Genomic DNA, 26,955 nt, shown 5'->3' on the forward strand with positions numbered 1-26,955 from the left:
CACCCAGCAGGGTGAGGGACAGGCAGCATCGCAGGAGCCAGGGCTCCCCATGGATTGAGGCTGAGGCCGCAGGTGTAGCCCAGAGAAGAGCTGTTGGGGGGGAGGGACTCCAAGGACAGCAAAAATTGAGGGAGAGCTGGACTTGGATCCGAGACTCTGCCCCCACCTCCCACCTGGAGTAGTCTCTTGTTTGGATCTGGATAGTGGCTGCCTCCTTCCTCTCTCCCACAGAAGCTGAGGCAGCCAAAACCTCAGGGCACCACGTGGGCTCCAGTGGGATGGGCAGCAGCGGGAGCCACACCCGTAGGCCGCTGCACACAGACCTAGAGGAAGAATGGACCAGGATCCTGAGTGGAGAATAGCTTGCAGGCAGTGTGGGAATGAAGGGGGAATTCTAAAGTGCCCAGAGTGAAAAAGGGTTCAGAATCAGGTGGACAGAAAGTCTACAGGGGGAAGATAGGCGACCAGGAAATGGTGATGTCCTGTCATTGGTATTGAAAAATTAGCTCGATTTTATATCCAGCTAAACTATCGCCACGCCCACAGGTGTTCACCCATGATTCTAATTTGGAAATAACCTGGGAGGAGCTCTGGAGGGAGCCGTGGGAGACCACGCAACACAGTTCCTACAGTGCCATCACGAAGAGAACTGAAGTTGGCCTTGTAACCCGGGTGCAGGTCAACCACAGACTGGTTCACCATGGAGGAGGTGTGAGAGAAGTTAGAGACCGGGCATCGCTGGTCCCGTGAGTAACAGGCCAGGAGGCAGCAGCTGCAGCCAGCACAGGAGGGTGATGGAGTGGTCCAGGGACAGGAAGAACTAGGGAAGGGAAAGGGCAGGCTAACAGGACCTAAGCAGACATAGATCCAGACTGCACTAAAAATCCTATGATCTCAGCTGGCAAGGGGGACCAGGGGGAAAGGCACCAGCTGCCAAGCCTGACAGCCTAAGCCTGCTTTCCACATGGTGGAAGGGGATTGGTGACTTCTGCAGGTTGTGCTCTGACCTCCACATGCCTACCTTCTGACAAATAAATGTAATTTTAAAAGAATTAAAGAAAGGCATCTAGCTTGTAAGACACAGCTGGAAGGTAGAAACACAACCATAGCAAGAAGAGCAGAAGGAGGTTTTAAAAACATGTTCAAAAGGTTTATCTTTAGTACACGTATGTGCCTGTGAGTGGGGCTGCCTGTGGAGGCCAGAGGCAACAGATCCCGGGGAGATGGAGTTATAGGACATGGCCTGCTTGACGTGGGTACTAAGAATTGCATGCAGGTTCTATAAACAATATTGCTCTTAACCACTGAGCCATCTCTTCAGCCCCTGGGGAAGGAGTTTTACTGTTGTGATGGTGCAAAGCATTGTGGCTATCTATGCACATGCATGCACATGTATGTACACACACACACACACACAGCAAATGCTCAGAAATCCGCAGAACATGGTGGCTGTCACAGGTAGAGAGAAATGCAACAGAGTGTAACACTCTATAGAAACCTGTAGCTTAGGCAGACTGAACAGCGATGATCAAATCTGCACAAGCTTTAACATGTTATATATGTGCCTCTGATATTTATGTTTTACAGATACACATCTGTATTTATAGGCAATCTTTGTATTCATCAGACAGGGCTGTGGGTGTGTGTGGGGGAGGTACGGGGACCAACTCAAGCCCTTCATACACAAGGCAGATGCTCTACAACCCAGTTACATGTAAGAAAACCAAAATGTTTTCCTTTGAAGAGTAATATGCCCATCAGACTATCGGTTGGTTGGTTGGTTGGTTGGTTGAGACAGGCTTTAGCATGTAGCCCTGGCTAGTCTGGAGTTTGCCATGTAGACCAGGCTGACTTGGACTTAGAGGTCCTCCTGTCTGCTTCCCAGGTGCTGGGATTACAGGCAGGCACTGCCATGCCTGACTAGACTGATGTTTTTAAGGGAGACGCGGCTATAGACTGCGTGGAGATTTTATCGAGAGTGTGATGGTCAATCGTGAGCTAGCACCTTTACAACGGGAATGCAGATACATTTTGGGGGAAAGAAAAGTGCCAGGATTGGCATAAGTAGAGATTAAAGGAACTTGGGGCTGGCGAGATTGTTTAGTGGGTGCCTGACCCAAGCCTGAAGATTTGAGTTGGAGCCTGGGACCCACATGGTAGAATGTGGGGTACAGAATAGATGTCTCGGCCACTAACAGCATTGCTGCCCCTGCAGAGGTCCTGTCAGTTCCCAGCACTTACGCAGTGGGTCACAGCTCTCCACAGCTCTAGCTCCAGAGATGCTTGCACCCTCTTTTGGCTTCACCACATGGGGCTCCAGGCATGAAAGCAAAACGCTCATTCACATCAAATAAAAATACTTTCTTAATAAGTAGAATTCAGAAAAAGGGAAATAGGAGACAGTGGGTTTGTTGTGATGTGATGAAAGGAACAATCTCTGAACAGAATCAGATTTGCCTTAGCCTGTTCAGTCAGAGGTTCAGGGACGGGTGACGTCTGGTGTCATCCAGCAAGCAGGGATGAGGACAAGGAATTGACTGTCCAGACATAATGACTGGCTAAGGACATGGGAGGACCATTCTCACCAGAATGGCAGTCCTAACCGTGGCTTCGCTTTCTTGGGGGCAAAGCCAGAGTCTTAGGAGAAGCAGGAGAGCTTGGGTCCCTCCCAAGTACAGTCCCCATGTTAGTGCTTCTTATGGCCACCAGGGGGCCTGAGAGAAAAACCACCACCACCTGGCGGTGGGAGCAAAGCAGCCTGGCAGAGTCAGGGATGTTCTGGAAGGACTGGAAAGGAGCTTGGTGAGCAGAGGGAAATAGCAATCCCAAGGCCGGGTGAAGGTGCAGTTGAGTGCACATGGTATCGAAGCTGGACTCATTTTTCTCACGCTCCCTGGAGGAGAGGCCAGAGGCCTGGATTGTCTCTGGAACTGGTCCACGGCACTCGAACCATCCCTATGCCTCAGATAGCTCTGACTCAAGCTAAGGTGTGCACGCCCACCAGGACTAGCCTGGTCTACTCTACTCATCTGGAGGAAGGCACAGAGGTTGGCTGAGAAGAAGGACCAGGGCTCCCAACGCCCCACAGATCAACAGCTGCTGAACCATGACTGGCAACGCCGTTGCAGGTGGGTCAGGGCACCAGGCACCTGAGGCTCTGGTCCCACGTAGCCCCAACCAGACCACAGACCTCCCTGGAGGTGGGTAGGGTATTAGAAGCCTTGATGTCCTCCGGCAAGCCCATGATCCCAACAGTGGGCAGAGGGCCTTTCATCTGTGACAGGAAGGTCTCTCTCTGCAGTCCAGGTGGGCAGGAGGGGCGGACTGAGTCTCCCCAGCTGAGGGGGTGGGCAGGGTACCCCGCATGATCCCTGTTATTGGAGGGGGGCACAGAAATGTGCCAACAAAGGATGGGCCTTCTGCAGCTGGGGAGCGGGGCTGGCTTGGAACCCCCAACCCTCACTGAGAACCCTACGCTTCTGTCAGTGGGGGAGGTTTCCTGACCTGGTCCTGGTGACCTCTGTCGGTGCGTGATGTCCATCCTCCCCAGGGCACTGCAGTATCTTTGTTCCTTGGCTTTCATCCCTTGCAAATGAGTCAGGACTGTGGGGTTACCTGTCCCAGGTGTCCCGAGTCAAAGCTTCACAGCCTTCCGGTTCCACCTCATTCTAGCGACCGAGCGTGCTTGGTGGTAAACCGGTCCGCTTCTCCTTGTCACGCTCCTCAGAGGATCAGAAGTGGGATTAAACCCGAGCCCATGGGGCAGTGGGTTTACATCAAGGCACTTCTGCCACAGGCACACATCAGTGCACACACAGAAACTGCACGTGCATACCACTCCATGGCCCCCAGATTGCTGCCTCTTCACACCCCGGCAGCTCCGAGAAAGGGGAGCATTAGGGTGAGGAAGATGGAGATGTTTACCTCTTTCAGGCAGAAGGAGGTACTAGGCCCTACCTCATACAGTCCACCCAGGCCATGCCTACTCCCTGAACTCTGACCTGGCCCTCCGTCCAAAGCAGCCAAACATGGGTGAGTGTTCACCCTGGTGAAGACTGGTGTCAGGCTGAGCCCAGACTTGGCCCTGTCATGGAAGCCATAGGGTGCAGCTGGCCCTAGCCTGTCTAGACAGGCCTAGGTTGGGAGGGCATTGCTATTTGTGCTTTTGAACCTAGTGGAGAGTCACCTGTATGGGTCGCTTCTGTAGCAAGGCTGAGCACAGCGGAACGGGGCACATTGCTACACTGCGAGCTGGGTGTTCCACCCCCAATCTAGCACCAGCCAAGCAGAGAAAACCATGGGGCTTCAGGACCAGGCTGAGGGGGCTGTTGGAGAGAACTAGCCCGGCCCTAGTCAGCACGGAGGCTGCCTTTTGGGCCTGTAGGTCCCCGAGAGGGAGGCCTCTGCAGGGACTGGGATCACCATACCAGAGTGTCCTTACTGTGGCCAAGGTAAGCCCTGCAAGGTTTAGCTATTACCATTCATGAATGCACAAGCAGGAGCCACAGACTTGTGATACTCTGGTAGACGGATGGGTCAGAGCTAAGGAGAGACCTGAGGCCAGTCTCCACACACCTATTAGACCTTGGGATTCCAGTGCAATAAGTGGCTGTGACCTAGGCTCAGGTGCAAACCCAAGTTTTAAAGAAATATTTTAATGCTGTTTAAAACCTCTATCACAATATATAACATCCCTGCTGGTCCTCTCAGAACACGGGCCCTTCCTGTTTCACTTGGGAAGCGGGGGGGGGGGGGGGTATCTGGGAGGTGGCCCTGTGTTGTCCTCCATGAAGACCACAGTCCTGTGCCACTCTCAGCCTGGGTGCAGCTCAGGTGGCCAGTGAGAGGCCAGGCTGGGCTTCTACCAGAATGTGGGCCCTGGAGCTTGTCTCAAAGCCTTCCGAGAGAGCAAGTGTCAGGTATGGATAGATGTCCTGTGTTCTGCTCGTAACCGTGAGGCTGTGGGGAGGCCCAAGGAATAAACCTCTCCCATGTCCTGGAGGGCGGAGACCCTTGCTGGTTGAAGGACCGAGGCCATGTCCACCGCGACTGGCTTTGAGCTCTGCAGCTACACGTCTGTCTCCACCCGTAGCCGCTCCATCCTGCGCACGTTGCCTTCCACCGCCACCCGGCTGGTGATACAGCGTGAGAAGCTCTCGGGAAACCAGCCTGTTTCTCCGTCCCGAAGCCTCTCGCCGTGTAGCCAGCCTGGATGCAGACGGGTGGATGAGAGGGATCCCTCCTACCGTCCCACCCCACCTCTGCTCTTGAGGGTTCCCTCCCACCCCACCTCTGCTCTTGAGGGTTCTACTCTAGGGCCTGACCACCCCTCCCGCCTTGAGAGAGAGCCAAGGAGGCGGCGACACTCAAGGCCACCTGGGCTCCTGGCCCTCCCGGCAGCTCCAGTACACCAGCATGTAGGAGGGGTGAGACCCGCACCCACTACTCCAGCACGACCAGGGCCCGGCAGAGGCCTATGCTGGGACCACCAGGAGATCAGACACCCATTCGCTTCACTTAGGGCACAGAGTAGCAAGCTCACTTTGGTCCCTTAACTTCAGTACTGGTGGTCCTCCCTTTGAGAAGCCTGAGTGTGGTGTGTTTCCACGTGTGTATAGATCACATACATGTACGTACACCCATGTGCATAGAGGCCTAGAGACAACCTCAGTTCCTCTGGCGCTGCCCACTCTGACTTTTGAGATAGTCTCTCACGGGCATGGAGCATGTCTTTGCTTCCCCAGGATGACACAAGCCATGTGCCGTTGCGCCCAGCTTTCCTTGGGTTCAAAATAAGGTCCTTATGCCAACTGAGCCATCTCTCCAGCCCCAACCTTTGAGGAAGTGCATGGCTGGTCGCTGCACCCTTATCTGGGCTGCACCCCAGTCTGGTTGACACCCACTCAGGTGTGGCCCGACCACACTCACCATCCTCTTCCTGCAGGACCAGGACGACATCAGCCTGCTGCAGCGTGATCTCATCAGCCTGCTTGGCAAAGTATGCCTTGGTGATCTCCACCTGGGGCAGCTCTGGGGGAAATGGAGACAGTTAGGCCAGGGGTGCTCCCCCACAGACTCTTCTGTTCCTTTGGCCTCACCTCAGTTTCCCCAGATGGAGGATCAATAAGGTTAAGTCACAGCTACAAGTACATAGTCACACAACAAGGGCCGAGGTCCAGCCCCTAAGCTAGGTACCCCGGGGAGGCCGTGGTGTGGCCTGAGATCTACCCCAGGGTTCCAACAACCCTACTCACCCCAACCCCACACTCACCTCCTTTGTTGGTGATGCCCTGCCACTGCCTCTCCTTGTAGGTGAGGGCTGTGATCCACCGGGCCCGGTCATTCCTGGAGGCCACAGAGAGCATAGCTGAGACCCTCCTTTCTTCTTGGGGTCCATGAGTCCCTGTTCATGGACTCTGCTGCCCTGCCCTGCCCTGCTGTGCTTCAGCTCCTGCTATTGCCCCAGGGCCTGTGCACAGCTGTACAGAAGTGCTGGCTGAGCCCTCCCTCGGGGATTTGACCTAAGCACCACCTTGACAATAGTGAAGGCCCAACGGTCACGTCCACATTCGTCCTTTTTCCCCCTTGAAGCTCCCTCCCTGGTTACTGGACAGTACAGCAATTCACCAGTTGATGTATCCCCACAAGGAAATCAGATACCCAGAGCCAGGCTGTGCATTGCTTACGGCTCTACGGGCACCGATGGTGCTCAGCATGTAGTAGGCATACAGACACAGTACAGCACACCCCACCCTCCCAGGCTCCCGCCCGGACGTGTGCTCTACCCCCCCCCCCGCTGGGGTCCACCATCTTACGCTGAGTCAGAGGACAGCAGAATCTGCTCCTGGCGGCCCTCGCTGTTACGTAGCAGGTTCACCTGGAAGGGGTGGGGCACGGAGGAACTGCGGCTGCTGCCTGCTGGCAGTGAGGGCTCCGAGGCCTCCAGCTTCCTGACCTGCACATGCTCGAGCTGTGCATAGTCTTGGACCAGGTAGCTCTCCTCACTGTGGGGACACAGGAGAGTCGTCAGGGCCAGTTAACCTCAAGAGTGCTCCTGAGACTTGTCTCTCGGATCAGGGAGGGAAAGCAGAGACCTGATTCCGTATAGAGCCGTGTGGCTGCTCCCTAGTCTGACGTCTGCAGCTGAGTGCCCTACCTTTTCTTCTTGGTGACAACCAGGACGTCGTTGAACAGGAACAAGTAGCACGTGGGCCGGCTGGCGATTTTCCGAAAGATGCTGGATTCCTCCAAGAGGAAGAGTTCTCCACGCTTGAGCAGCCAGCGAGAGGCAGAGATGAGTGGCAGAGACTGGGGATAGAGTGGACAGATAAAGGAAACGGACCCGGCAAGGTGGGGACGATGACAGAGACAATCCCTGCCTCCCTGTTATGACTGAGAACCAATGGGATTATCCTGAACCTTAAGGAACGGCCATTCAGTTGGCCCACAGGAACCAGAGAAGGCCCTGTGTCCTGTCCTACCCTACAGGAGAGCCTTGAGGAGCCCTGATTCTCTGGTTCTTGCCGAATGTTTTGCCTAAGCTGGGGGTGGCGGCCAGTCCTGGAGAGGCCTTGACACCTCCTTGCTACTGAGTCAGGGAAGTTCAAGGGATTCCCCCACCCATCCTACCCAGGCAGATGTCCCCAGAAGCCCCTGACTCCTATGAGGAGGACATCAGGGTACAGTGGGTGGGTTGGCACCTACCTTGACCTTACCAAAATCCAGCTGCGTGTGCAGCGTGTACATCTGCTCCGTACGCTCCATCTTGTGGGCCCCCTCATTGCACTGCTTCACCAGCTGTGGGGTTGAGTTTACACATATACCCTGGGCACGGGTGTAGGACCGTGGAGTGCTTGCCCTCCCGGTGGCACTGCCCTGGATCTAGCCCCTTTCCCCATCAATACCACAGAAAGGTTCGGGGCAGAAGTGGCCTCACCTTGCTGATGGCCTTCAGGGCACGGCTGGCAGCTTTGTACCTCTCAGGGTGGCTCTGTGTCTTCAGGCAGAGTGTCTGGGGGAAGACAAGCCATGAAGACCCTCCCAAGGAGCCCTGCTTGGGGCAGGGGCTCCCCACCAGTTCTGGACTCTGGAAGTCAGGGAGGGGCCTCAGGCAAGCAAGGACTTCCAGAGGGCTCCTGTTTGGACCCAGCAGGACATCTACAGTCCACAAAGGGCCTCTGCACCTCTGGGAGGGGACCCTGCCCTCAGGAATAGCGGTATTTCCGCAGTTTCAGAGCTGAGGGCATATGGGCACTTGCCTAAAGATGTGTCTCCAGGCTACGGTATCCTATTACTGACCGCAGAGTGATCAAGATTAATCACCCTGCCTTATAGGCATTGTAATTATCCAATTACAGATGTATGAGTGTGAGGAAGAGGTCAGAGAGGCAACACTAAAGGCAGGGCCTCCCGGCGTGTTTCCATGGCTGCACCCAAGCCTCCCGGATACTCACATCTGTCAGGAGCGGCAGCCGGGTCACCCTCTGCATGGGGAGAATCAGGAAGGAGATCATGGGCAGGCCCCCGCACGCGGGCCTTTTCTCAATCTCCCTTAGCGCTTCTCGGAAGGCTGTATTGCTGTTCCTGCAACAGGGAAACTCTTGTCACTTGACCCCAGAAAGAGGTGGTGCAGGTGGGGCCTGCAACGGGGTGGGCCGGGAGGGAGCACAAGGGCCCCACTCACGACAGCTTCTGCAGGGTGCGCTGCTGGTAGACCTCGTTGGAGCAGTAGGCGATGTAAGGGTGGAAGTGGTTCTCGGCATGGTCCTCCAGGATGTCGCTGATGTCCTCCACACACACCTGGGCCTTGTGCCGCTGTTCCAGAGCTTCGAAGAACCTGCAGCATTGGGGTGGGGAGCAGTCGGGGACACGAAGGCTCAGTTTGGATGGGTGTTGGCACACCTACACAGACACGTGTACGCAGACAAAAACGTCTGCACGGATCGTTCTTGAAGGCAGTATGTGGCAGGTGCCCAGTGAGTCAGGCAAAACCTTGCCTAAGCTAGGCCACATCTGTCCAAAGCCTTTGGGGACCCACAAGACAGATCAGCTCTCCACCCTGCTTCTGTAGCATCCAGCCCTGTGCCTGTCCCGGGGTGTGAGTTCACGGATAGAGATGCAATGACCCTATGAAGGGTCCTATTATTGGGGCCCTAGGAGACCCAGGGAAGGCCATGTCTCTCTAGGGATGGGTCTTGAAACTAAGGTGATTATACCAGCCAAGCTCCCGGCAAGACTTCACAACTATCTGCTTTCATGGAGTCCAACCCATAAGGGACAAGTAAGGAGGCCTGGGCTCTTGGTAGAGGTCCTGGGGAGACTGCCTCCCCAGGGCAGATCTGACCTCCCATGAGCCAGGCAGGAGGATGGCATAGAGGTTTTGGCCACCTGGTATGTGAGCCTGGTGGCTGTGCCTGAGCTATGTCCATGTCTCTAGGCCCTGGCTTAGGGAGCTGGGAAACCTGTCCATCTGAGAAGAGCCCTCCAGGCTTGGATGTGAGCATTAGGGACTCAGCAGAGCCATGGACCTCAATTCCTATAAAGAAGTGCACTCCGGGGGTGATTGACCCTTGGGAAAAGCTGTGTAGTTAGCAGAGGCTCAGAAGCGCATGGGGACCCCATGGATGAACGGAAGCTGAGGCTGCCTGGACACGCCCACCATGCACTCAGCTGAAATGCATGAGTCCTGGGGTTTCCTGGAAAGGTCTGGAAGCGCTGGCCTCCTGCTACTGGCCCCAAATAGCACAATTCTCAGAGGAGATCGCTATGAATGGCCAGGGAGGAGGCTAGAGAGTTCCACACCAGGGCAGCAATGACCAAGCTGAGCAATTAGAGGCTGCACAGCATCAAGGGACCACACTGGGGCGGAGTCTACAAGAGGGTCACCCACTTCCCGGACCCCTTCTCTCCTCTGATGAGTCAGGAGCGGGTGGTTCCCACAGTTAGCCACTGGATCTCTTATGGGAAGCCCATTTCCAGGGATACGATGGTACTCTGTTCCCTGTCTAAATGGCTCTGAAGCCTCTGGAGGGAGAAAGGACACCCACAGCAGTGTGCTCTTGCTGAGTGGTCAGCAAGGGCCAGGCTGGTCCTGACATGTAAGAGCCAGCATCCTCTGTCTGGAGGGCTCAGCCTGTGAGCTAGCACCCCCATGATCTATCCATCTCTTCTGACTCCACTGGGGCTGATGAGAGGGTCTCATCAAACACTGAAGCCAAGGCTAAAGGGTCAGGGAGACCTGGGGTCTCCTGGACTATCACAGCAGCAAGGGCTGACCCCACACACTACCTGACCAGTCTTGTGCTAAGGACATGCACATATATACAGATATGAGCGAACACATACAGGCACGCAGTACGCCCAGTGCTAGGGTGAGATACCCACTGGTAGTATGCAAGGATACATACAGGCATGCACATACATAAAGTACACGCACACGCCCTCACCAGCCTGTCGCTGCATGCCTGGCCTCTCCTCTGATTCTAGGCCCTGCAACTAGAGCCCAGTCAGGCCACCAGACACTGCTGGGTAGAACATGACCTGGGGCCGAAACTCGAGGCTGCCACCTGACTGGGTGACAACTCTGTGGGCGCTGCTGACAATCCCCAGTGCTGATGTGAGATACCCATTGGTCACACAGGGCTACACCTGAGAGAAGTGCCCCCCCCCCCGTGGGAGTCTAGGATGCCCATGGTGTCCCCACAGCCAGCTCTCAAGGGCTCTTAGAGGTTGTCATGCTCCATCTCAAGCCAGTGGCTGCTCCAAGTGTCCCATCCACAGGTACAACCCAGGGCCCTGCTGACATCACTGCCTAGAGTCACGGCAAAGCAGCATTCTTGGGGACCCAGGAAAACCCAGCTTACTTCTGACTGGCGGCCAGCACGTCCACGATGTTGGAGAAGAGGTGGTGGTGTTCTGTCTGTGTCATAGTGGCCCTCAGCTCTTTGGACTGCAGGAACTCGGCCACCAGGATGCTCAGGCTGTGCAGATAGGAGAACTCAGATGTGAGGATCTCGAAGATGGCCTGCATGGGAAGACGATGCTCAGAATGACAGAGGGAGGGAAGACGGGGGCATGGGCCCCTTCGGAGGGCTGTCGTGACTGCTGCACAGGCCACAAGTCCATATCTCTATGCTCCAGTTCACAACTCAGGCTGTGTAGATGTGATCAGGACTCTGCTTTCCAGGGAAGATGGTACTGGGTGGGGATCAAACACTGGCTGACACATGCCCCTTATCCCCGGCCAGGACTCTGGTTCTTCCTGATGCTCCTTCAGGGCTCAGTCGTCAGCCCTCAGGTATCTGTCCCATGAGGTGGCCATTAGGGTAGGCGAGGAGAGGATATCACTGCGTCTCTAGGGACTCCCGGTGGCCTTACCTCCTGCCTCTTACGTTCTTCCACCGACAGTGTGTCCAGGACACCTGACTCCAACACCTGAGAAAAGCAAAGGAGCTGTGGGCGCAGGTCCTGCTGATGGAGCCAGGTCCCCACTTGGCCACACCCAGCTGGAGGGCGGAGCCACCTCCATCAGGAACCTTCAGCTGTCTATGTCTCCCCAGCTTAGCTTCCTTTCCATCTTCCAGGCCAGGAAGACAGACAGGGAGTCTAGAGGAACAGAGTGTGTGTGTGTGTGTGGGGGGGGTGATGACTCAGACACCACCTGAGCAGCTGAGTCAGTCCTGCCAGGGAAGGCATGGGCCATTATCACCTGCACTCTTCCCTTTCTTGAAGCTAATGGCCCCAGGCTGTCTCAGCGTGGCTCCCCCTATGCCTATGGCTATAGGGCGCATCGGGGCAGGCTGGACCGCATTATGCCTTGCCTCCATTTGTGTTCTCCTACTCACAGCCTGGGCAGAGGCACTGCCAACATTGCATGGGTCCCCTGCAGCTTTCCAAGCGTGGGTAGTCCAGGTTCTAAATATTGGGCAATCAATGTTACGGGGTATAGCATGTTGGGCACCGTCCCCAGCTTCTAGCATCCGGCAGGGTGATAAATGTGTCCTGCTGGACATTTCTACTTGTGAAGCCCAGACTCTGCCTCGCTGCAACCCTTGGCTGGACCTTCCCTGGCTAGGCTCCCACTGTCGGCACTCTCATGGGGGGTCCCTCACCCCCACAGCAGGCAAACAAGAAGTTCCTTTGTACTGAAGTGAAGGGAAGGCTGAGTCCACCATCGCCATTTCCTGCCACACCCAGAGCCTGCAAAGGATAGAGGTCACTATCCTGGCCCTCACGGTCTGGACATGGCCCCGTTTTCAGATGTAGGAAGTACGGGGAGAGTGGAGAGGCTCCCCCAGTGAGGAAGGGGGCTCCTTGTGTCCACAGTGCCCCTCAGGTCAGACCGAGCAGGAACTCCAATTACATGCCAGGACAGAGGACAGACTCACTGTCCCACACGCAAACTATATCCCGGTGACTCTGGAAGCTACATTTCAGCTCCTTGTAAGAGCCAGGCTACCACAAGCTGGGGAAAGGGAAGGCCACGGGGTCTCCTTACCTCTGGCAGCTGGCTCCAGGTGAGCTGGGCAGGCCGATAGCTCTTGACCACAATGGTGGTGTCCGCTTTCTGAGCTCCCTCCGGGCTGGAGGGCTCGTCGAGTATGTCATCATCAGACTCATGACTGGTATTGAGACCCCGCTCTCGGATCTCCTGGTACAGCTGGGGGTCTGGGGAGAGCAGAGTCGCCTGTCTGCATGAGGGCTTGGGGGTAGCCTGACCCTCCCAAGGGCCCCACAAAGCTCTCAAAAACATGCAGGCTCCCCTATGGCCCACTGTGTCCTACAGTGAGTGGATTAACAGGACAGGCTGGGAGATGGTAGCAGCCCCGTGTAGAATGTGGCACTCCTTTCGGGGCCAAGCAGACCAACCAGAGCTGCGTAAGGACAGCTGTGCCTGTGGGGGAAGCTTGGGTACTCAGGTGAGGTCTGAGGATGCCGGTCACTGCTCACAAGCCAACAATACTATCGGCCCAGTCTGGCATGGGCCAACCCAATTTAGGGCATCCCTGAGCTCATGCAGCTGCTGCGTCAGCCTGCACTGGAGCCTGGGCACTGATGCTGCGTCAGCCTGCACTGGAGCCTGGGCACTGCTGCTGCTCCACACAGGGAACATTTCCCAGAGACTCAGCAGAGAGACTCAGACCCTTGTGTTACAGCCTGTGGACACCCAGAGAGCTGACACGGTTCAGGAAGGAGGGATATTCTTGCTGCAGTTGCCATGCCTCAGTGGGACCAGGAAGATAGAGCAACATTGGTTATTCCTTTCTCGTGAACTGCAGTGCTCAGTAGGCTCTCTTCAGACCGGGAGGAGTCCACGCAAAGAAGAGAGCCGAGTGCCTGCCTCTCTGGAGGCCTGATGCCCTATCATCCACCCTGGGTCCCACTGAATCCTCATGTGAGGCTGTCTTTGGGTCACACAGATGGGAGTCCAAGGGAACTCTATGAGACGTACACCCACACCAACAGCTGGAGTCAGTGTCCAGTGAATGTCCTGCCCAGCCTGACCTCATCTTCTCGGACCCAACAGTCCCCGCTGGCCCTACAGAGACTCCTTCCTAGTCAGGCCAGGCCCTCAGCCTCCTGGGAGCCACTTACCGTCTTTGAAGGAGCCCTTGTGCGCGCGTTTCCGTCCCAGAGTTTTCTGTAGACAAGACAGAAACCTCGCCAGTCAGTGGGGAGGGAAGCGTGGGTCAGCTGCCCTTCCGTTACTATGGCAGCCCAGACAGAGATCCTCCGCCCCCCCCCCCACAAGCAATCTATGGAAGAGATGGGAGGGGGCTTTGCCGACATGTAGAAGGTGCACATTAAATGTTAGCTTCGCAAAGTAGAGGCCAGAACAGGTAAAAGTTGGGGTTCAGGGCAGAGGGCTGCTACAGATCCAGGAAGGCTGCCTAGGGGCTAAACCAGTTAAGAGGTATTACCTGATGTGAATGAAGAGGGGGTCTGGTCTGGAGTGGGCAGAAGGCCCTGATTCAGGGCCCTAGAAACTGAGGGCAGAGCTCTGGGGAATCCCCACTCTACACTGGCATCCCCACACAGTCCCCACTCCTTGGCTGGAACACCAGGTTTTTCATAGGTACACTGGTTCCGGGAAAGCAGAGGCCAGTTGCTTCTGGTTCCTTAGAACCAGTTGGGGCCTGAAAACTCCCCTCACAGGTCTGGGAAAGTGTGACACTCCCAGCTAAACCTAGGCTAGCTCCTTTTCTCACCCCACCCCCACCCCTTCACCTCCTCCAACCCAAATCCTTCCTCAGTCTCTACTGTATCCCTTCTGGCCCTGAGACCATGGGGAATCTTTTCACCCAGGAGGCTCCTGGGGGACCACGGGGAGCTCTCTCACCCAGGAGGCTCCTGGGAGACCACGGGGAGCTCTCTCACCCAGGAGGCTCCTGGGAGACCATGGGGAGCTCTCTCACCCAGGAGGCTCCTGGAGGACCACGGGGAGCTCTCTCACCCAGGAGGCTCCTGGAGGACCACGGGGAGCTCTCTCACCTAGGGGGTTCCTAGGGGACCACTGGGAGCCCTCTCACCCAGGAGGCTCCTAGGGCCTCCTGCACCGCCATTTGCTAGCCCTCGACACCCTCGCAGTCCCCTTTCTGCACAGGAGCTCTCAGGAGCAGCCACAGCTTATCACCCCAGAGTGTGACATGCTATAGGTCTCAGGGATGTGTGCTGAAGAGGGGACTCACTACTGTTGAGGGAGACCTTGGCAGGCCTGTTCTAGGGACAGTGGTGGTGCTGATCCAGCTCCTGAGGTACAGGGATGCCTATCAAGGGTCCAGGCATCTCAGGCAGATGTAGTAGGGGAACCGTAATGAAGGACAGTGGCTGGCATTTTAGACATAGAGGCCTTGCCTTAGCCACGATCGGCCTTCATGGAAGTTTGTGATCTGGCCAAGCCGTGTGGCTATCATCCTGACAGGTGTCTCCTGATGTCCAAGAGAGCATGCTTTTCCCATGATGCTGTGAACAGCTCTAGGCAACAAAGGGCCTGAACTCAGTTTTGGAGTATGCCTACAGCTGGATGGCGGCCATCTTCACTTACAGATGGGGAAGCTGAGCCTCAGTTCCGGGAATCTGTTAGGGGTCACACAGCCACAGAGGCCCATCCCAGGCCTCCATGGGAGCTGACTAAGCACTGTGCCTGGGGCACCCCAAGTCTGAGGGAAGCACCTGGCAAAGGTCCAGAAGGACCCCCACCCCGTATCCTGGGAAGAAATTTGTCTCGAATGGCTGTGATTCCCCATCTGACCCTGACAACATGATGAGCAAGCAGATGGACCGTGGAAGGCCGCTCCTTAACCGTGGCCTTCCTGCTCAGTGGCTGTTTGTAACAGGCTCCCGGAGACTGCAGGCCTGTCTAGAGCTCAGGGCAGGCGGGGCAGGCGGGGCAGGCGGGGCAGCAGCAGGACAGGAGGACGGGTGGGGGCTGAGGGCTACACATTGTCCCTCCTTGTCCCGCTGGCAGCCCGTGCCTGGCATCACGGAAACTGTCATCAAATAGACTGGTTCCATGCTTGGGCTCAAGAGTGGCTGATTCCCCCTGCTGTCCACTCTGCAGAGAATTGGGGACATGGAAAAGTCCCCAAAACATGACAACCTTCTCTAGCCAGAACATGAGATTTGAACAGATTCCGCTAAAGCGGGATGGCCAGGAGCCCGCGCCCAGCAGCTGCCATGCGTGACGCAGACATAGGAGACACAGGACCAGATCACTGCCTTGCCTGTGAACTCCCGAGACCCTAGAGATGGCACTGCCTATCCCTGATGTCAGGGCAGACTCCTACCTTATTTTTGGCTGGGGACCGAGCGGGAGGCTGAGCAGCCTCCTCAGTGAGGGCCTGGAGCTTGGGGCTGAGCTGGACTGAGTCCCCTTTGCTGCTGGGTGACCCAAGGCCCTTCATGGCGGCTCGGTAGGACTGGTTCCTTATGTTTCGCTTCAGATTCACACCAGGGCCCGTGTCCATATCCATGTCATCCAAGGAGAAGCTGGGGGCTGAGCGGAGCCGAGGATCCCGCCGAGCGGCCTCCTTGCTGAGCACAGCTGCCCCAAAGCTCTGGTGGCGGGCTGGGGACTTGGTTTTGGCCTTGCTGGCCACGGCCAAACTCTTAGGGATGAGTTGCTGGGTGCCCATCTTGAGTGCCGCGGGGCTCTGAGTGCTAAGGATGATGGGTCGTGGCTCCTCATCTTCTGGGGGTACCTGCAGGGGTCCGGAGGCCTCTGGCTCAAAGGCAGCATTGGTCTTGTCTCTCAAGGAGTTACGAACCATGGGGAGCCTCGGCATAGGGTTCCCATTGGCATCGAGTTGCAGCTCTGCATGGAAACGATGTTCCAATGTTTTATCGTCCAGAGAGCTGTCAGAATGTCTCTGGGACATGCTGGGTAGCAGAGGGGACCTAGAGAGAGAGGCAGGCAAGAGGTGAGAGGCTCAGAGGGATGTCCCACATACAGCCTCCCCCGTGTTCAATTCTGTTTCTTCTCAGCATCCTTTCCGAACAGCTCCCAGGCAAGGACAGGGAGAACAGGGCTGGCTGTGGCTGCTCACCAGGAGCGACCCCAGGGATGTGGCGTAACTGCACTACAGGTGTGCAGGGAAGCTGGGGTCTGGGCTTATCTGAGACTCTGCCTCAGACACACAGCTATTCTCTGGTGGGGGCGGCCTGTGGCTGGACTGGACCTCAGAGACCACCCTGCTTTCTCTGACATAACTACCAGGTCCTGGGCAGAGTGCAAACAAGGGCATGTCTGCAGCTGAGCCCAGAGGCCCCATAGACCAGGACCAGAATCCTGGCTAGGCCCCTTACTGATGCCTGGGCACCTTGTGTGTGGTTTGCCTGGGGACAGTTACAGTTCCCTGAGCTTGCAGCAGATGCTGTGGATGTGATCGAGGCCCTATCTGGCTCTGCATTCTTGTTAAGGGGATGGGCTACCCCGAGGCCCAGGGACCTGCTGGGGATGCCCTTGGAAGTCTGACCCTGACTACATGATAAAGAGCAAGCAGGATGGCGTGTGGAGAGGTCACTACCTGACCATGGCTTTCCTGTCCACACAGATGAGGAGAGCAGGATCCAAGTACAGCCGGGCTGCGTCCCCTTCTCCCGGCCAAGCCCATGTCCCACAGCACCAAGGTTGGCTCCAAAACCTCTTCTCATAACACTCGCCAATATACATTTGTCCTTTCCGTGTTTCTGAAGCCGGGGGTCTGTAGTGGTCTATTATTTGTATTTTGATAACTAAAGCTTGCCTGAAGACCAGAGCAAGCTAAAGCCATTAGAGGTCAGGCAGTGATGGCACACACCTTTAATCCCAGGATTTGGTAGGCAGTCAGATGGATCTCTGTGAGTTCAATACCACCCTGGGCTACACAAGATCAATACAGAAATAAATCCAGGTGGTGGTGGCCTACACCTTTAACCCCAGGACTAGGGGTCATACGCCCTTAAACCAGCACTAGAGGGAACAGAAGAAAATGAGGGCTGGAGAGATGGCTCAGAGGTTAAGAGCACTGACTGCTCTTCCAGAGGTCCTGAGTTCAATTCCCAGCAACCACATGGTGGCTCATAGCCATCTGTAATGCGATCTGGTGCCCTCTTCTGGCCAACAAGCATACAGACAGAACGCTGTATACACAATAAATAAATAAATCTTTAAAAACAAAAGAAAATGAGAGGAGAGAGAGAGGCTTAGTCTGCTTAGTTTGCGATTGCCCAGTCTTTGTAGAGGTAAGACTTCTCTAGTGGCTTGGCTGCCTTGCTTTTCTAGTTTTCACGTTGAACCCTAATTTCTGTGTCTGGGTTTTTATTATTCATGCTATAGGGGTTCACAACTCCAGCCTTAGGGGTCCTAAGGTAAATCCTGGGTCACAGTGCAAACGGAACAGCAGCAGGGAGCTCCAGCCTGAGCCACTGTTCAGGGGGTTCACTGCCCAGCACAGGAACTGACGGCCATTGCCAATACGCTACCCCTCAGCCACCTCACCTGTCCATGCCAGCAGTGCATGTGCCCTAAGCCCCTTTTCAACTTCATCCTCCTCAGAATTGACTTGCCCCCACCCACAGTAGGAAGCCCTGGGCAATGGTCTTCAGAATGACCTGTTTATTTCTTCAGCATTAGCATTTTCTGTTCCCTTGGGTACAGCAAGGTCCTACGGTTGGCTCTGGCTAACAGGGGGATGCGACTGGAAGGGACAAGTGTCCCCCTTGGGTAAGGAATCCCTGTGACTCAGAGACTGAGGTGAGCAGAGCTGATTTGACCCGGATACAGCAGAAGCCAGAGTAAAGGCTTTTGTGTGGGAACCAGTCATCCACACTGGCCAGTTTGCTGAGGGTCAACTGTCCTCGTTGCTGCCACTTACCTCCGTGATTGGAGGTCCTCAACCGCGTCAGGATGCCCTGCTGGGGGCCTGGAAACCTGGGGTCCTCAATGATGACAGGTGAATCTGCAAAATGGGCTCAGTAAGAACAAAGGCATTGCCTGAGGATTTCCTAACAGGCTCTTAAATGACCTGCAAAGCCCACTAAAACAGCCCTGGCTGGCGGCAGGGGCCACATGGCACCAGCCAAGGCTTTTCTGAACCAAATACACCACACCAGTAACGAGAGAGGCCGGCACTCAGACCTTGTAGACCCTAATGTAAAGTGGGGGACACTCCCTTCCTAAATATTTTCCCTTTAAAATTTTCTATAAACAAGTACAGTCTGGCTGCGTCCCCTTCTCCCAGCCAAGCCCATGTCCCACAGCACCAAGGCTGGCTCCAAAACCTCTTCTCATAACACTCGCCAATATACATTTGTCCTCTCCGTGTTCTGAAGTCGGGGGTCTGTAGTGGTCTATTATTTATTTATGAGGGCTGGAGAGATGGCTCAGAGGTTAAGAACACTGCCTGCTCTTCCAGAGGTCCTGAGTTCAATTCCCAGCAACCACATGGTGACTCACAGCCATCTGTAATGCGATCTGGTGTCCTCTTCTGGCCAGCAAGCATACAGACAGAACACTGTATACATAATAAATAAATAAATCTTAAAAAAAAAAAGAAAATGAGGGCTGGAGAGATGGCTCAGTGGTTAAGAGCATTGCCTGCTCTTCCAAAGGTCCTGAGTTCAATTCCCGGCAACCACATGGTGGCTCACAACCATCTGTGATGAGATCTGGTGCCCTCTTCTGGCCTGCAGACATACACACAGACAGAATATTGTATACATAATAAATAAATAAATATTTAAAAAAAAAAGAAAATGAGAGGAGAGAGAGGCTTAGTCTGCTTAGTTTGTGATTGCCTATCTTTGTAGAGGTAAGCAAAGGAGCCAACATCAAGGAAAGCTTTTATAAGCTCAGAACTTTATATAGGTTAAAATAACACAAACCGGCTGGGAGCAGTGGTGCACTCCTTTAATCCCAGCACTCAAGAGGCAGAGGCAGGTGGATCTGAAACCCTACCTTGAAAAACCAAAAAAAAAAAAAAAAAAAGGGGTGGGGTGGGGCGGGGAGGGGAAGACTTGAGCCTAAGAGGGCTGTGGATGCGCACCCACCCTGTGACCTCAGCACAAGGGAGGCTGGGACAGGAAGCTCTGGAGTTCAAGGTCAAGGTCAGGCTGGGCTACACACACTACACACACACACACACACACACACACACACACACACACAGAGCAAGAGAGAGAGAGAGAGAGAGAGAGAGCGAGCGAGAGAGAGAGAGAGAGAGAGAGAGAGAGAGAGAGAGAGAGAGAAACCTTGAGACTATCTCAATGAAAACAAAAAACAAACCAAACAACAAACAAACAATCCCAACTTATTAAGAAAGGCCTTCCAAAATGGAAGTTTGTTTTCTAGACAGTTTGAGGAACTCCTCGTCTATCGCCCACCCACTATCAGGGGTGAGGCTCGGGGCTCAGCACTGGGCCACAGTGCCCCCTTGTCATGTGCTCTGGACACAGTGCCAGGATTACATATCTCAGGGTGTGGTACCTACTTGCCCAGTCTGACAGAGACAGAAGGACTTAAGGGGACTGGAAAGGATGGCTACCCTGGGGTTACCAGAGGTGGGGGTGGGCACCAAGGCTGTTCGGGTGAGTTCAGGGCCTCAGGAACTGGTGATTCCAGCCTATAAGAAGGCTCATGCCCACCTCGGAGCTCCAGGCAGGTCACAGACCTATCCTACCCAGCATTTCAGAGCACAGAATGGTGCCAAGACCCTGCCCAGCTGTCCCTCCCTGAAGGGGACAGAGCTGGTCATACCGCTGACATTAACCCACACTGCTAAAGCACAAGGCACCCAGGAAGCTGGTGGTCTCAGCTCACCCCCCTGAAGCCCCAGGCTCTTTCACACAGAAGCCCTCGGCTAAAACTATCCCAAGAAGCTGAGTGCTGCCTAGGGGCAGAGGCCCCAGGGAGGGGCGGGCTGGGGCCTGGTGTACCAAGAGCAAGGGAGGGCACATTCCTAAGAACATTCCAAATTGTGGCTGAGGACGGTAGCAGTCACACCAGGCCTCCCCCAGGAGCTGGCATCTGTCTGTCACATATGTGGTGGGGGCAGGGCTGCACCAACCAGGGCCGCACACCTGTGTTACTTTTCCTGGTTCACCAAGGTCTGGGGTAGTTGGCTTAGTGTCTTCCGATGGCCCAGGACAGACTACACAGGGATCGCTTTGCTCAGAAAGAGCTGACCACACAGAGGGGCCCAAGGTCATTGGTTTTTCTCCTCTCCTACCAACAAACACCCATCACTCATAAGCTAGTGTCTCAGGCGTGCAGGACAGCACAGGCCCTGGCAGGCAGTGGCCTCTCCCAGCAGAGGACAAAGTCCATTCTAGGCTCAGAAGGTGCCCAAAGGGAATCTGTCAGGTGAGCCATTGCTGGGAGTGGCTTTCGTTCCCAGCCTGGCACCACACCCACAGGCCTGGCAAACAACCAGGACCTGCCTAGGACCCCAGAGAGTAGGGCTGAGAGCTATAGGTACCTGTCTTGTCAGATAGCAGAGAGGCTTGCTGGACATATCAGATGTCTCCTGAAGCTGCCCCATCCCCGGACAAGATGGGGGAGGGAGGATCTTCCAGCGTGCACAGCACAGCCACAGGGTTCCATGGGCAGGGGACCGTGAGGCTGGCCTGCGTTTTGTTACTCATTTTTACTCCCTCCAGTCCTCCGGTCAGCTTGCCCCCCCCCCCCAGCTGTCCAGTTTTGCTTCTCCACGTTCCTTGAGTCTGGCTCTTCTTCCGTGCAGGGATCACTTCTAGGTCTTCCTGGGCACCCTCCTAGCTCAGGGTGGGGGTTGGGTGGTGGACGGTCCTTAGGCTTGGCTCAGGCTAGCCAAAGGCTAGCCTCAGACCATCAGGACTACTCTCTAAAGCAAACCCCAGGCATTGCCTCCAGACATTTCTTTTTAATAATTAATTGTTTTCGTGTAAAGCTTGTATGCATGCATATATGCGCAGCACATGTGTGATTGGTGCCTGCATAGGTCAGTAGGGGGGTCAGATCCCCTGGAACTGGAACTGACGATGGTTGTGAGCTACCATGTCGGTACTGGGAACCAAACCCAGGTCCCCTAACAACTGCTCTTAAGCCCTGAGACATCTCTCCAGCCCCAGATCTTTCACGTTTTTTACTTTTTGAGACAAGGTTTTACTATGTAGCCCTGGAGGGCCTGGAACTTATTACATAGACCAGGCTGGCCTCAAACTCAGAGATCTGCCTGCCTCTCCTTCCTGAGTGCTGGGATTAAAGGTGTGCGCCACCAAGCATGGGGGTGGTGGTGCGGATAGATGCTTGATTGGCGGAACACACCTTTCTCTCCCCTCTCCCACTGGGGATGATTTTCCTCTAGAATCTTCTGTTCTTGCTAATGTTAAGGCCTCTTGGTGCCCTCCAGACTTCTCTTCCTCAGATGGTGATCTTTACTCCTCCCTACCCAGCCCCGGAGAGGGCTCGGGCCCCACTTTCAGTTACTAAACGAGGTGCCAGGTAGACTTTCCAGCCAGTTTGTTCCTGTTTCTCAGGCCTACGTCTGCACGAGGTGTGATATTATTTCCTGGATTATTTCCTCCCCACTCTGCACCCCCGCTGGGAGACAACCTTGGGACCTCACCCAGGCCACTGCTACACCACTGAGCTATATCCAAGCTCCTTGTCTTATTATAATTTATTATTATTTGAGACAAGGTCTTCCTAGATTGGCCAGCTTGGCCTTGAACTTGATCTGTAGCCCAGCAGGCTTTGAATTTGTTGTCTTCCAGCTTGAGCCTCCAGGGGCTGGGATTCCAGACAGGCCTGAGGCACTGGGCCTATCCTTTTAAGATAATTTCTATCACCATTTATTCTTTCTAGAACACTCACTAATCAAGATTGAAACCTCTGAGTCAGTCGGTGGTGGCACACGCCTTAGTCCCAATGTTCTGAGGCAGAGGCAGTTTGATCTCGGTGAGTTCCAGGACAGCTAGGGTTGACAGAGAAACCCTGAACCTCTGAAATCTCCCCTTAACTTCTTACCTTTCCCCCTTTCTCATTTCTTTGTGCTTCTTTCGGAGATGCCTCCACTCCATTCAGCCTTCTGGTATTTCCGTCACCTTCTGTCATTTCTATGCCCCCTACAAGGAGCTCTCTTGTGCCCCCTCCTTGCTCTTTGTTCCTAGCACCCTGTTCTTGTTTCACGAATACAACATCTTCCATCAACTTAGAGGGCAAGAATCGAGTTTTCTTTTACACGTTTCTCTCAGTTGGCTGCTGCTGGCTCATTTTCTTCCTTTGTCTCCCCTGGGCCTTGGGTTCTTACACATGAAACTTTCAAAAGAAAAGCTGCTGATGGGAGGGGAGGCCCATGGGGCCCAAGAGCACAGGCTCTGTCTCTGGGGACTGTAGACTCCCTGCCCCAGTCCATGTCTCCACGGGACAGGCCTTCCTCCCAGGCTGGCTGGCTCCTGGCTCTTGGTTCACTAAGGAACTGGCAGTGCAGGGGCCTCGGACTCTCTATCTAGTGGCCTCCAGGGAAATAACCAGCCATGGCCATCCACCAATAGCATTCCTGAGAGTTCAGTGTGAGGCCTCCCAGACTCCATGTAGGCCAAAGGTGTGTGTCTTCTATTTCAGGCACCCCAGGCTCACTGAAAGCACAGAAGCAACTCCAAAGACACCATCTACAGGAGCTTTCTCTGGGTGCCTGGCCACTAATCCCTGAAAGTTTTTGGGGTGCATGGTCCCCAAAGTCTTCCTACATGGCCCCACAAACACACCAGAGCTCAGTTCCCAAATGGATGCCGGCACTTTCTCTGTCCTGGACCTCACTGAAGAGGACCGGGTGCTCCCTGAGAACCAACCTGACCAGGCGTTCTGCTGAAAAGGAGCAGAAACTGGGCCAGAGCCACTCAGCAGACCCAGATGCACTAGTGAGGGTGACTCCCAGCTGTTTCTGCTCAGGGTGGGCTGGAGACGGCCCCACGACTGAGGCCTTAGAACCTACAGTCCATATTCTCTTTGCCACTAAATAACCTTCATTGGGAACAGTCCTGGGGCACAGGGGTAGCAGAACCAATGAGATCTTGATAGACATCTCAGGGAACTATTGTGGGCGTGGTTCTGGGTGGGTGGGCCTCTCTGCACCGGTTCCTCTGCTCCTTCTCCCTTTCAGGCAGGTCAGCTTCCCATGAATCTTCTAGTCCCCTAAATCTGATTTCTTCCTAGTCTGAGCCTGTTGCTGGTCACAGCTGGTCACAGGAACCCAAACCACCCCCAGTCTGGACTTCGGGCCCTGCTGGAGGCCGTCCATCACCAGCTCCGAGGCTGGGCCATCTCCACCTGGGGAAGCTCTGCTTCCAGCCCACAATGGTGCCTTGTGCTTGGGTGATCCTGCCTGGCCGAGTCCGGGACTTCTTGCAGCAGGGCTCAGCTTTGTAACAAGTTATATTTGTCAGGTGGAGGGGCTGAGCTCAGAGAAGCTCAGCTGAGAGCAGTTTTGCCCACCTGGAGACAATCTGTAACATTTGAAGACATTGCTGGTTATACACCCCCAGGCATTCTGTGTGCTGTGGACAGGATTCCCGGATCCACAGAGCACAAAGAAGCCCATGGCAACCAACTGGTACAAATGTTCCCAGAGTTGAGGTGGGGAAAACCAATCGTAGATAGCTAGAATCATCCTTCACCCACCCACCCACCTGGCGCATCCCATCAGCCCACAACAGTCACCAATCACCCCCTACTCCCCTTCCTCAAACCCAAGCAGCTGGTAACCACAGGGGTAAGGGAGCAAGGGTTGGGGAACCTGGGGCTAGGCCCCCACTGCCCAGTTCACCAGCTGAAAAACACACTCGTAGAAGGTACCCTCTGGCCAGGTAAGTCTTCTTGGACCCCTCCCTGAACTTCTGCCCCTTATGGGTCTTCCCTTCTGGCAGTGAGAAGCAGGGACAGAGGGAACGTGACCTGCCAGGGTCAAGCCCCAGTCAGTGAGCACAAGGGGAGGAGCCAAGCTCTGAGGCCCCATCCTGACCTAGATGGCTATCCTCAAACTAGGAAATGGATGCAGACGACAGGGGATTCTGGACTCATGATGCTACAGAGGGACGGCCACCTGTACGTTATGTCACCAAGTGAGCAATGCCAAGATGGATCTAGAAACCAAAACCAAAACCTCCAGGCCCTGTGGCCAGACAGAAGTGCAACCGTCACCTTCGGGGAGCAGACCTGCTGTCTCCACGGACAAGCCCTGGGAATATCAACCAGCCACTTCACCTCTAGAGACACCTTTCCTCCCCACAGGGCGGAGTGGCTGCCCTGCAGGAGGTGGAGCACCGGGGCAACCTCCCCAAAAGTATCTTTCTATTGGCCTGGAGAGACGGTCCAACAGAAATCAACAGTGCCCGCTCTTCCAGAGGACAGGGTTCAAGTCCCAGCACTACCCACAAGACAGCTCACAGCTGTCTGTAACTCTAATCCCAGAGGATCCGATGCCCTCTTCTGACTTCCATGGGAGCCAGGCACACCTATGGTGCGCATACATAAACGCAGGCAAAAACACTTAAACATAAAAATAAATCTTTAAAAATAAAAGTAGTTTCTGGTTTTGGAGAAGGGAGTGGCAAGGAGCCTCTACCTAGCTCTCTCAGCCTTGTTCTCTGTGTGACTTACCCCTTACTTTTTCAAGGAAGGCTGGAGACCCCTCCCTCCACCAGGGGTACTGAGAGAGGCTTCCCTCTGGACGATGGGTGTTCTGAGAACACAGACTGAGGGAAGCATTTATCCCCAGAATAGGATCACAGCAGCAGACGGAATCAAGGCATTCTGAGAGATAAACCCAGCCTGGAGGCTGAGGCAGCTCGCCTGAACTCACACATAGCAACTTCACAGCTTGGTGCCCACACACCAGGGTGGGAAAGCAAGGGTAGCAGGGCATACGGACATATGGTCACGAACGGGACCACACACGATACCTACCGTTGGTCACTCCAGTGATGACGGAACACACATGTATCCACTTAGGGGCTATCAGCTCCTGTCTAGGTTCCAGGTGTGATGTGGAGATCGCACCGTGGCTGCTACCAACTCAGACCCCTGCCTGAGGCCCACACCCAGGTCCATCTTTCTCTCCCAACCTCTAAACAGATCCCTGATCTTGATTTACAGTTATGAGGACCAAGGCAGGAAGTGGGGACAAGTGTCCACCTTCCAGCCTGTAAGTGGCACCCACAGTTTTCCAGAGCAGCACCCCACCACACACACACACACACACACACACACACACACACACACACACACACACACAGTGAAAAGCAGTGGGGAGCCTGGCTAGACAGCTAGCCACCAAGGCCACCAAGGCAGAAAAAGGGCACGAGGGGGGTCAGGCTCCTCATTATTGGAGCTCATCTGAACAGACCGTCTTTCTAGCTCCCCGAAGAGTCACTTTCACGTCCCCTGGGACCTCCCAGGAGTCTCTGCGCCCTAGTGTCTAACCTGGCCGCTGCAAAGTGTCCCTTGGACTGCGCGGCTCCGGGCAGCTCGGCTCCCAGTCCCGGGCTAGCAGCTCCAGCAAGAGGGCGGGGCGCGTTGTCGCCGAGGTCGGGAGGGGCTGGAAAGGAGTGGAAGCGCCCGGGGCGGCGCAGGTGGCCTTGCCCCTCGGCTCACTCTCCAGTCCCCAGACTCACCTGAGCGCTCGGCCGAGGAGCGGCGGGGAGGGTACGGCTTGCAGAGCCGCTGGGTCCCCGCGTCTTGCGGCCGGTCAGTCCCGCCCTCACTACTTCCTGCGCTGCCGGCCGGCGAGCGGGCGGGCGCACGGGCGGAGCCGGGGCCAGGTGGGCTCCGCCGGCGGCTGCGCAGCCGGAGGGCGGGACGCACCCGGGGCACCTGTTGCACCGCGGCCGCCTCACCTGGCCGCTCCGGCCAGCTGCGTCACCGCACCTACCGGGGCCCGCCTGCGTCCACGTGATCAGTCTGGTGGTTCGGGCCGGAGTCCGCCCTTGGGTACCGTCTGCTCTCCCTCCCGATCCTACGCCCACTTCCTTTCTGCGCCTCTCTCAGGGCTCCTCCGCCTCCTCCAGGAAGCCTTCTGAGAGTGCCCGGGCCTGCGGGAACCTGTTTGCTGTGGGAAGGCCCCACCCTCTGCATTCTTTGCAGCATGCTTCCCTAGCCAGGATCTCACAGAACAACCTTCATGTTCACCACCACCCCACTTTACAGACAACTCCGAGGGCGGGAAATTCTGCCAGCCATGCAGGTCCCGCTTTGGTTCTCCTGAGCTCAGGAAAACAGCTCCCAAGTCCACGTAGCGTCCTTAGGGATGATGCTGTCACAGCGCCCCTCCTATGGGGGCTTTAGGGACCAGGCTCCCCGTGTAGGAAAAGATGGGGTGTGCACCATTGCGCTCCAAAGTGCCCCCAAGGGTGAGCAGAATTAACAGATAAAAGGGGAAAGAGAAGTAAAGCAGGCAAGAGTCACCATGAGTGCAAAGGCCAAGAAGGGGAGGGAACATGGCC

The 26,955-nt window shown here is 55.4% G+C and overlaps 1 protein-coding gene across 1 annotated transcript; it reads right to left on the bottom strand.

The window, feature by feature from the left end:
• Positions 1–4,643: 4,643 nt before the first annotated feature.
• Positions 4,644–26,258, bottom strand: Arhgef16 (Rho guanine nucleotide exchange factor 16). Its single transcript, XM_075944988.1, has 16 exons — positions 26,128–26,258; positions 18,354–18,437; positions 15,786–16,395; positions 13,594–13,639; positions 12,497–12,666; positions 11,377–11,433; positions 10,863–11,023; positions 8,684–8,836; positions 8,454–8,583; positions 7,937–8,011; positions 7,705–7,797; positions 7,157–7,308; positions 6,816–7,004; positions 6,272–6,345; positions 5,929–6,030; positions 4,644–5,208 (listed from the first exon to the last, which is right to left on the bottom strand). Exons 3-16 carry the CDS (start codon positions 16,374–16,376, stop codon positions 5,069–5,071), a joined length of 2,133 nt encoding a protein of 710 aa, XP_075801103.1. The 5' UTR covers positions 16,377–16,395; positions 18,354–18,437; positions 26,128–26,258; the 3' UTR covers positions 4,644–5,068.
• Positions 26,259–26,955: the final 697 nt, after the last annotated feature.

Source organism: Microtus pennsylvanicus, chromosome 13 (genome assembly GCF_037038515.1).
Source record: "Microtus pennsylvanicus isolate mMicPen1 chromosome 13, mMicPen1.hap1, whole genome shotgun sequence".
In the NCBI taxonomy this organism is placed as follows: domain Eukaryota; kingdom Metazoa; phylum Chordata; class Mammalia; order Rodentia; family Cricetidae; genus Microtus; species Microtus pennsylvanicus.